The sequence below is a fragment of the Apteryx rowi genome, unplaced genomic scaffold (genome assembly GCF_003343035.1).
Source record: "Apteryx rowi isolate R43461 unplaced genomic scaffold, aptRow1 scaffold_597, whole genome shotgun sequence".
Classification (NCBI taxonomy): Eukaryota; Metazoa; Chordata; class Aves; order Apterygiformes; family Apterygidae; genus Apteryx; species Apteryx rowi.
The window spans coordinates 302,676-313,193 of record NW_020450868.1 but is presented as its reverse complement, the minus strand read 5'-3'; the positions used below and the strand labels follow the sequence as shown (position 1 = coordinate 313,193).

General features: G+C 51.1%; 1 protein-coding gene across 2 annotated transcripts; it reads right to left on the bottom strand.

Moving 5' to 3' along the window:
• Positions 1-434: 434 nt before the first annotated feature.
• On the bottom strand, positions 435-8,581 carry GPAT4 (glycerol-3-phosphate acyltransferase 4). 2 transcript variants are annotated; one of them, XR_003256191.1, is made up of 13 exons: positions 7,830-8,581; positions 4,956-5,025; positions 4,298-4,595; positions 4,039-4,113; positions 3,496-3,585; positions 3,284-3,377; positions 2,676-2,791; positions 2,405-2,460; positions 1,982-2,067; positions 1,612-1,740; positions 1,453-1,532; positions 944-1,140; positions 737-827 (listed from the first exon to the last, which is right to left on the bottom strand). XR_003256191.1 is itself a non-coding variant. In XM_026082865.1 (12 exons), exons 1-12 carry the CDS (start codon positions 7,992-7,994, stop codon positions 719-721), a joined length of 1,368 nt encoding a protein of 455 aa, XP_025938650.1. In that variant the 5' UTR covers positions 7,995-8,581; the 3' UTR covers positions 435-718. The 2 variants fall into 2 exon arrangements, 1 of the variants encoding a protein (XP_025938650.1); XM_026082865.1 differs by lacking the exon at positions 944-1,140 and having other exon boundaries at positions 435-827.
• Between the last annotated feature and the right edge of the window lie 1,937 nt (positions 8,582-10,518).

Sequence of the window (10,518 nt, the reverse complement as noted above, 5' to 3'; positions counted from 1 at the left end):
TCTCCTACCCATCCCGGGCTCCCACCATAGTGCATATGAATTTGTCAAGACTCTTGCACACCAGTGAAAACAGCCTAGCAACCTGTAATTTCAGGGGATAGAGGAAGGCTTCCAAGGAGATTTGATCCTCACTGCTCTTCAGCAAAGAGGCTGTTACTGAGATGCTGGAGAAGCAGTGGGCTAGGTCAGGACATGACGGGATGATGGCAGAAGGAAGAGGAAAGATTTCTCCTTGTGGAAGTAAAGATGGAAATGGCCTGACAGACCACATGCTTCTCCCAAGAGTTTTATGCTGCAGATGTGAGAGGCACAGGCTCATAAAGACTCCCTTGCTTGTCAAGGCAGCTTACCATTTTCTGTGCCCTGAGAGACCTGTGACTCACATACACACTAATCAACACACCAGCCCTCCCACTGGGCCTGTAAACACCATATGGAAGCATACGACACCATAAGTGTTTCATTTAATATTGCCCCTGCAAGAGGCTTCACTGTAACAGTAACAAGAAGGCATATTTGCCAAGAGCTGCCCAGGGCCTAAAGACTCCAGGCAGCAATAGTGCCTCTGGGAAAAAAGAGCCAGAGGATGAAGGAGCAAGTCCGAGCAGCTCTGGAGTAGCCACAGTCCAAAGATACAGAGCTGCTCCAGACAAGCCCTGGTCAGTGCTGGAGGCAAGGACTCTGGCCAGGCCCAGTAACAGTGCTGGAGGCAGAGGGCTCAGGAGCGGCTCCGGTCTTCATGGTTGCCTACAATCATTTTGCTGTAGAGTTTCTGTTGTTCCTCCTTGAATGTGTCTTTCACCTTCTCCCTCTTCAGACCTCCGTCCCTGGGGAAAGAGTCATATCATTACAAGAGCTATGGGCATGCACTGGGTGAAACTTCTGCTGGGGCTGCTCAGAGCAGGCTGGAGCTCCCACAACACCTGAACAGCTGTGTTTGTACCTCAGGCTGCCAGGGCTCACTGCAGACAGATCATCCCCAAGGGGAGTTCCTTTCACACCTTGCTCTGCCAGAAGCTGCACCCATGGCCCCACACTTTGCTCAACATGGCCCCACTCTCAGAGGTATGAGCTCTGATACCATTACTGTACACTGCTTGCAGAGTCCCTCTACCTCCCAGGCTCTGAAGATCTCAGTGTCTGAAAAGGGATATTTCAAGCTCAACCCACTTTGCTGAGCAGCAAAGAGTCAGAATCAGGGCATCCCAGTGCAAGCTCAGATCACAGAATGAGGCCCTGGTGCCCAACACACACAGCAGAAGCAAAAACTTTGGTCCCAACTTTATAGAACAGTAGTTTTGGAGGTCACAGGCAAGATCTATCTCCATTTCACCATAAGCCTACTCTGCCCAATGAAAGACACAAACTTAGCACTGCAGCACACAAGCACACGCTGGGACCCCGGAATAAGGAAGCCTGTGACCAGGAAGAGAAAAGCCTGCTTGGACTCACCAGAGCAGATCCACAAGGCCTCCCTGCCTGGCAATGGCTGACTTCACTCGATTGGCAAACTGGACAGCGTCCTCTTCAGGCTGTGGGAAAATAACACTTCAGCAGGAGCAAAGGGAGATACAGGCAGCAGCTCAGACAGGCCAAGTCCAGCTTACTTACCTGCCTGGTCATTGGGGGCAAGTACCAGACACTGCAAACAATGGCCCAGCTGGTCATCATCCTAAGGAGGTAGGTCACCATGCCATATTTGCTGCTGTTCCAAAAGGCATCTCCAAACTGCGGGTCATACTACAGAGATAGGAGAGCTCATGAAACTTGGGCGATGTGCACACCCTCCCTGAGGCTCCAAGTTCCACTTTCAAGCCCAGATATGGGCCAGCCCTCCCCAGAGCATTACACAGAGTGGCCTCAGTTTCCCCATGCCCTCAGCCCAGGGGCCATTAACCTAGCCATGCCAAGACTGGGGAGCCAAGATTCAGCTCTCATGCAGAGAACTACTTGTGCTGTAAGAATATTTGCCTTCTCATACCTTAATGGCTACAGGATAAACTGTGGCTCCAATTTCAAAGCTTCCCTTCTTGAACATCATCACAGATGTGTTGTTGATGCAGGTCCCTGTAAGAGGCGAGCACAATCTCAACTTCCCTCTCCAAGTCAGTTTATGAGTGTAAACTACATGCTTAAAGGCTAGGCCACAGGCACCCAGCAACTCCCCCACTCACTCCAAACCCTGTCCTCTGTGGTTTGCATAGGATACACAGCATCACTAAGACATCGTATATCTGAGTTCCACATCCTGGGTTCAGTCAGCTCTAAAGACGCTATATCCCCTTTGCCTCAGTGAAGGGTCTCAAGGCCCTTGGCTGCATAAGAAGAGAAGTAATGCAGACTAGGAGCTGCCTCAACATGCCCTTTCCACCAGGTGTTTGTTTAGCTTTGCTCCACAACTCACCTTCAGGGAAGATAAGAATAGGCAGTTTGCTCTTGTCCTGGACATGCTCTGTCAGCCTAAACAGGAGAGAGTCACTGATTAGCACAGGGCTTGGGGTCCATGCAGCATGCAGTCCCTTACCCTGCAGTCAGTGGGGACTATCTGGGTGCAAGTAACTGCCAAAACCTCCCAACAGCCACAAGGGGAGGCAGTTTCCTCACCCAAGGGAATTGGGCAGCCCCACCTCCTCCCCGGCCTTCAGCCCTCCCCCTGCAGCCAGCACCTGTCACACCTTTTGGCAACGAGGTGACGATCTCTGACCTCAGAGCGTTCAAACCAGACATGGGGACAAGCTTTCACCATAGCTCTCTGTATCACACCCATAAGCCCTCCGTGGATCTGGCCCACCTGAACAGGGCAAGAAGAGACAGGTTACAAGACTTGAGGACACATGAAGGCCAAGGCAGCTCCTAGCTGCACAGCCAAGTTGAGTTCTTCTTTCTATCCCTGGCCTGGTAAGGCTGAGAGGAAAAGTCCCAGCCTCTGACTGGAAGGACAGATGTAGCAAGTGCCAAGTGCTTTCCACATTAAAGGATACCAAGCTGAGGAAGTGCTCCGCCCTTCCATGGACAGCAAAGCCCAGAGCTGTACTTGCAAAGCAGTGTCCAGAGACCCTTGGTGCTCTGTGTCCCAGGCCAAACTTGCTGGCAAGCTGGACACAGCAGGGTATGTGTGCACAGGGTCTGAGGGAGCCCTGCAATGTCATACAAGGCAAGGAATTTTTGCAGCTCAAAAGCCTCTTGCTGCCCACTCCTCGTCCCATGCAATACAATTGCTGCTCCAACTATACATAGGACAAGGGCCTGTCAGGCAGAGCTGTGGCTGAGGCGCAGACCTTACCATCGCATAGTAGCCATCACTGGCTAGGATGATCACATCAATGGGGGATGTGTGATTGGCCACGCAGATACCTCCATTTCGGGGTCTGTTTTCTCTAAATGTAAAACAAAGGTACAGATGAGGACAGAGGAATGAAGTGTGAGGCCTGTGAGAGGCACAGCATGGAGCAGCTAGTGGGGAGGGATATTCTGCAGCAGAAAGTGCCTCCTTACCGGTCATGGTAGGTGATGATGGCTGTGAGGGCACGCACACAGATCCGGTAACACATCAGGTGGACATGCTTGCTCAGGAACTCCTTACACCTGCAGCCCAGGACAGAGACCATCATGCCCCAGTTTCACAAGCCCCCTGTACTGGTGCCACTCAGACCAGCTACCCCAGGCAACAAGATCCAGCTCTAACTTCACATCACTCTCATACAAACACTTCCTGTGCTGGGTTTTGCTGTCAGATTGTGACCACTGATTCTCAATTCATGAGAACCAAACTTTGGCCTTTTCTCTTTTTCTTCCTTTTAGAGCTCAGGGCTGAGAGCTCTGCCAGAGGCATAATGCTCACATTTAGGCCCTTTGTATAAAATTACAGGGCATCTGTTTCAGAGAGGCTACAGATGCCAGGACCACTTGCCTTTTCCTTGTCTGCAGCAGGCAGAACAGCCAGGCCTTTGCAGGAAAACTTCAGCATTATCAGTTCTTAAACTGCTCTGTCCCAAAGGGTGATTGTCCTGTCCCATTTTCCCTCAAAGACCAACTCACCTTCCATTTGGCAAATATCCCACCACTGTAGTACCAGTCACCAACAAGCTGATGCCAGTAAAGGCTAGGGCTATCCTGCAGAAAGAGTGAAGTTACATGCTAGTAAATCCAGGCCACAGGCCCTACTTATCAAGCAGCCTGCTTCGGCTGATCATGCTGAACAGGGTCAGTGGTGCTTGGAGACTAGCTGTTCCCTTGCTGCCATGGGAATGTGCTGACAGCACAGTCTCAGCAAGCAGGTTCCTGCAGAAGCACTCACCTGAGGGGCAGAAGGAAGCAGTAGCGGATGAGCATGCCTAGTCCCCAGAGTACAGTGAGGCGCAGGCTGATATACTGGAAGTTGTAGTTGGTCCTGCTGAGGAGGTTCCAGGACTCCAGCTCTTCAGCTGAAAACCTCTTGGTCACTTCATCATCCATGATGGTCTCGATGCCTTTGCGGCAGAAGTAGAAGATATCTGAGAGCTCAAACTCAGGTGTGTCCAGGGCTTTGCCACTGCCACTCCGGCGGATCTCCTTGATCTCCTCTTCCAGTGATGTAGGCTCCTTTGCAATGATACCTGCAACATGCCACAGGCAGCTCTGAGCAAAGTGTGACTTGCCCACCCAGAAACAGCTATGAGCCAGGATCCTTAACCCCTTGCCTTCCCATAGGGCCCCCTACCTTTCTCCAGTTTAGACAGGCATAAACCAGTCCTCCCACCAATCCAGAGACAAGGCACTCCCTGGGTGCCTCCTTCACCTTCCTCATGAAATGGACCTTTCCATAGTTCCCTCCAATCTATCTACATGAAAAGGGCTTCCCAGAATACATCAACTGCTCAGAGATATCCCATTTACCTCACCTCCCATAAAGAATCTTGAACTTCACATGCACCCAAGTGTGAGGATAGCTAGCATTCCTTTGGGCAGGATCTTACCATTGACATAGGGCTTGTATAATGGATGGTTCTTCTCCTTGGCACCACGCTCTATTCTCAGAGTTGCCCACTGCAAGAGACACACATAGTAAGCATGACTCTCAGGGCCTGCAGTTCCACCTCATATAACCTCTGCTTTACAGTCAGCTTCCAGGGATGACCACAGTTAAGGGGAGAAGATGGGACTAAAGCAGGAGGCTTACATACAGAACTGAAAGAGCAAGTGATGAACAGAGAACTGAGTGATATGGAAGCAGAGACTGGGCTGGGAAACAGTTTTACCACAGAGTCCTGCCTACAGTCGGACAAGATGACCGATGGGCAGGTGGCCAGCACAGGCCTAGGAAAGCCATGGTTTGCACACATTTGTATGCCGTTCTGCATAGCAGAGCCCCAAAGGGAAGAAATCAGAGCCAGAGTAGAAGAGTGCACAGTGATGAGATGGCATAGCAGCATCTTCTGCAGCCTCTGTGTCCTCCAGGCTCTGTTGCACCTAGAATGTGGGTGCCACTGGACAGCATCCAGATGGACCTTGTAACCTGCATGTGCTCCTGCTGGGGTTGTCTCCTCCTGTGTTGGACACACTCTGTGCTGAGGAGCAGCAGCAGCTGTTACCTGAATCAGGGAAAGGAAGGATCCCATCTCCTCACGAGATCAGCCTGAAAACAGTCTCTGATTTGAGCTTGGAAGAAATGAGAGTTGGAAAATAGTGCCAGTCCCATGATCTTCCTGAGCTGTGATGCAAAGAGCACCCTCAGACAGCTGTTCTGAACTGCCATACTCTATGCCCAGACTACCTATTATTCACAGAAATCTCTCCTCTCTCAGCTGCTTCTCAAGGGCAGCAGCAAAAAATCCTCTCTGGATTTCTGGCCAGTCATCCTGCCTGCCCTCCAAGTAACCGTCTCAATGTCACACTCTTCTGCATTATACAGGCCTGGAAAAACAAGTTTCCAAAGGATGACCTGTGCACAACATGCTTATTGCTCCAGGCTAGTCAGGGGTAGGGCTACTGGCTTCTGGGAACTGGCTGCTGGGAACTCCTGGCATCCCCAGCTCAACCCATTCCAGCATCAGATGAGGAGGTAGTGTGGGAATGCTAGCTGCAGGTGGAGTGTCCACCTACCTGCTCATCTAGCAGCCTCCTCTGCCAGCAGAAGGCACTGCAGGATTGCAAAAGATTGTCCAGATACTGCCATCCCAGCAGAAGTCAGAAGAGGTGCTCTTACCTAGCAGAAGCTGAGCAGCCTGTAAAGGTGTTGCTCACAATCTCTAGCAAGTACCTATCATGCTTGCAGTAGCAGAAGGCCTAGATGCCCGCCTGGGAAGCACTAGGTAGGTCTCCTTCACCACCAATGCATGCACAGATGCAACTCCAGACCCAGGAGTTCTGGCCTGTGTCCCACAAGTTGCCAGGCTCAAAGTGCTGCTCCTCTAGGCTAGACTCACAACATTGGTCTCTAGAGCTGTGAAAATCTTTTGGGTGAGTAACTCTTCCCTCAAAATGCAATTCTGAATAATTAAACCTAGTGACCAAATTTTGCACCAAATCTTTGAGCAGTGCCGCCAGAGTGCCCTTCTCTCCCACCACAAAGATTCTTTGATAAAAGCTGAAATAGATTTCAAAGCAATTGCAGAAAAATAGTTTCAAAATTAAGCACCAAAATATGTGCTGAGATTAAATGTTCCTGAACTGAATTAAAGGAAGAAAAAAATTTCAGATAAACCAAACTTCTTTTTAAGTTTTTCTTCCAGTTCAGCCACTAAATTTGAAGTCAGGTCTTCAGACATCCATGTTAATGAAGTGCCTCACTAAGCCCTGGGTCTTTCCATTCATACCTCATGCTTTTGGGAGGAATCAGAGTTTAAAGAGCTGAACATTGTGAGCTCCAGGGCTGCCTTTCCAAGCCAGCCAGCACAGAGATACTCCCAGGGAAGACCAGTCCTGTTCAAACAACAGCATCTGTACCACAAATCCTTTAGCAATTCGAATTCTACATCTAAGAATGTGAAACTTCCGTATTAAGCACAGGCTACCTCTTTTCCTTTTCCTTGGGCTGTCAGGGTGGGGTGGTATAGGTAGCAACTATTGGGAGTTTGGCAAAAGCTCTGGTCTCACCAGGGACTTGACTCAAGTAAAGGTGTTGGCTGTGAGACAGCCCAGAAAGTCAGTCTGCCAAAGGCAGGCAAGGGAACAGCATGACCCCAACTTGGAAAATTCCACTTGGCTTCTCTGTGCCAAGAGGGGCAGTGAGGGCTGCTGGTTGTCCTCAGAGGGCTGCAGGTCCAGAAATGGCTGCTGGACTCAGCAGATAAGCAGACAGCACTCTGCGATAAAAAGGTATTGAGAGGTCTGGGTTCTGGCCACAGAGCATTCAGGGCTTGCAGCCCAGAGCACAGAAAGTTCTGACTTGCCTACTGCCTTTGCTTCATCCAAACATGTATTAAAGATAAGCAGCCCACCGACTGCAGCCTTGTCCCTCCCCATCCACACCCTACACCCCTCTTGGCTTCTTTCCATATCAAACTGTAACAGCACTCTGCCTTGCCTGGGACATTAACCCATCCAAGCACCTGTCTTCTTGCAACAGAGCTACACTATCCTACTACACTACTTGCAGGCTTACCAGCTTAATTACAGGGAAAAAATAGCCCACGAACAGAGGTCTAGTAAACTGCATTTGGCTGAGATGACTGCAAACGGTCATCTAGCAATCACCAGCACCACCATATGACACCAACAAACCAACCGCCCACCCCAGCATCTAGAATGCTCGGCTGAGAGGCAAAAGCCTCTCTTGCTAGCTTGACTATGCCTCACAGGACCCCCATAAACATGCTGCCAACACAGCAAATTCTGAAAACATGACTTACCTGAAAAATCTTTAATAATGTTTTCATGTAAACCTTGCGGATGCCAAAGGAAACTCCAAAAATTGCTGGCACAATGATGAAAACCAGAAGCAGAGTGAAGAGGACAGTTAAGGAAATCCCCAACAGGTTAACAACCAGGCTGTCAAAAGGGAGCAGGAGGAACATGGTGAAGGGCCCAGGCAAGGCTGGTGCCCTGCAACCCTGCAGCCAGAGGGGAAGGCTGCCCGCAGTGATTAACCAGTCCTCCTGTTACTCAGCAATAGTCTCACACATGCACTGAGTCTGCAGCTGCTCACAGACCCCATTCCAAAGTTCACATCCTTTTTGGGCTCTGCAAAGGAAGGAGTGCACCAGGATCAGGGAAAGCGGATGGGAAAACAAGCAAACAGAGTGTTGGGAGCCCAGGTGAGTTCGGACAGCTCAGGCTGAAGAGCTCAAGGAAGATGGAAATGGAAATGGTTCCTCCGTGGGTTTGCAGCGAGCACTGTAGCGAAACAACTGTGTGAATGGGCAGTGTCCTGAGGCGCTGCTGAGCAAGTCCTGCTGTGGAGCAGCTTGTGAAGAAGCTGGGAGGAGAATTCCCTTCTGGCTGCTGAGAGCATGCAGAGTCTCTTCACGGGGACAAGGTGGAGTCCATCCCTGAGCCTGCATTGGAGGAGATCTAGGGAGTTGGCACTTCCAGGAGCCTACCGTACGTGGAGCTATTATTGTTTTTTCCACGAGGACACAGGCACTGGCGCAGATCCTCTCATGACGCCTGTACAAGGTTAATTCCAGAGGCCCCTGGCATCCACTCACGCTGAACAGTCGTAACAGACACAAATGAAGCCTGTGTCCCTGGAAAGCTCTCCAAACAGCAAGCTGGCTTCTTGGCAGAAGAGGCACTCACATGCCACCCAGCCCTGGGGTGGAAAGAGAAACCAAAGTCAGGCAAGTCACACAACTCAGAGAGACGTCAACTCAATAGAGGGTGGCAGGAGGCCAGGGACAGTGGACTCTGAAACCAGGAAGGCAGTGCTCAGGCTGAGGACACATCACCCACAGAGCAGCTCCTGGAACACAGCAGACTTGGGCTGGCACTCCAGCTACTGTCTTGCCCTGTCAGAGACTTGGGAATCAGCCACCACATGCCCTGTATTTTCATCCCAGATCCACAACTTAGATTGAGCAGACTTGTCCAGAACAGCCCCTCTAGGGAAGATGTTGACGTCCTCTCTAATCAGGTCCCAAGACCAGGAGAGGAGCCAATGGAGTGACAGAAAACCTTTCCTAATGACAAAGATCTTATCACTTCTCTCTCATTTCAGAGGAATCTGAGAGCACTGAACTAGCTACAGTACCCAGATTCCTGGGTAGGAATCATTTCCTCTGCCTCTGTACACACATCTCCTGGGTGCGGTTCACCAGCTGGTTAACACAGGGCAGCTTTATAAACAGTTCATGACAGGAAGTTAGCCCAAGGGGAGAATTACTGCTTATGATTAGCCAAACTAGAACTTGCAGGGCACAAGAACTAACCAAAGGTCAAAAGCCTGGCACTTTGGCTCTTCTGGGGGTGGATACCCTCAGCAGCACAAGTACACATACTAGAGCACGGAGCCAACTGAGACTAGTAAAAAGAGCTGAGTCTGCTAAGGGGAGACTTCCCTCCGGATACCACCTTCAGAGGACTGTGAAAGGCACAAGGGTCAGCCTGGGGTAGACCTCAATATGTACTTGACATGAGCATAAGAGCAGTGGTGAGAAGCTGGGAAGAGTCCTTAGCTGCTCTGCACAGTTTGTTCCAGATGCTGGCTCAGCATCATTATTCTGATAATGCTAAGACATCATCAGTGCTTCAAAGAAACATGCAGGCCTGTATAAACCATCTCCTGGAAGAAACAGCTTTTGTTCTCTGCAGCCACACATGCAGCTGCCCGTCATGCCAGACCTCTCATGCACCCCAGCCGGGACTCATGCTCGCAAAGTAACTGGTCAGACCAGCCATATGAGCTGGCACCTGGGTGTCCTAAAAGGGATTCAATTAATGCATTCCTTTGCTGTACCACCTGGTTAGGGCCTAACTATCAGGGCAAGCCACGTGCCAGCCAGCATGCATGGCCAGGAGCAATATGTGATGAACCCTGGGCAAGTCTAGTCAACTCTGCCTGCTGGCTTCAACCTCTGCTAGCTCAAGCCAGGACAAGGCTACTGATGTATGCCAGGTGCCAGGATTTCTGGCCAGCACCACCAGCGTAACTCCTCTGTGCAGAGGCGAGAATCCTCCTGGCGAAGTCACAGCCTAAACAGCACGACCATCACATGCCATCAGAGGCTGCTTTGGTAATCTGTTGCCTCTAGGTTCCAGTTTCTGGTTCAGCAGCACCAGCAGCCTTGGATGGAGACCTTCCACCCAAACCACCAGATGTGCATAACAATACATCCAGGGCTAAGCATCACATGAACTGCAGCAAGGCCTGGGAGCCAGCGAGGCGAACGCTGTTCTCTGTTTTATTCGCTGGGCAGAGCGGCATGCAGCAGCGGAAAGCAGCCCGTGAACACGGCAAGCCAGGGCCGTCGGGGCAGCAGCCCAGCAACCTTTGGCCCCCAGCGCCGCGTCCCCGCGCCGGAGCAGGAGCCGAGGCGCGGAGAGGCCGCCGGGAGCCGCAGAGGCAGCCGCCCGGCTCGGCCCGGCCCGGCCGCGGGTGCC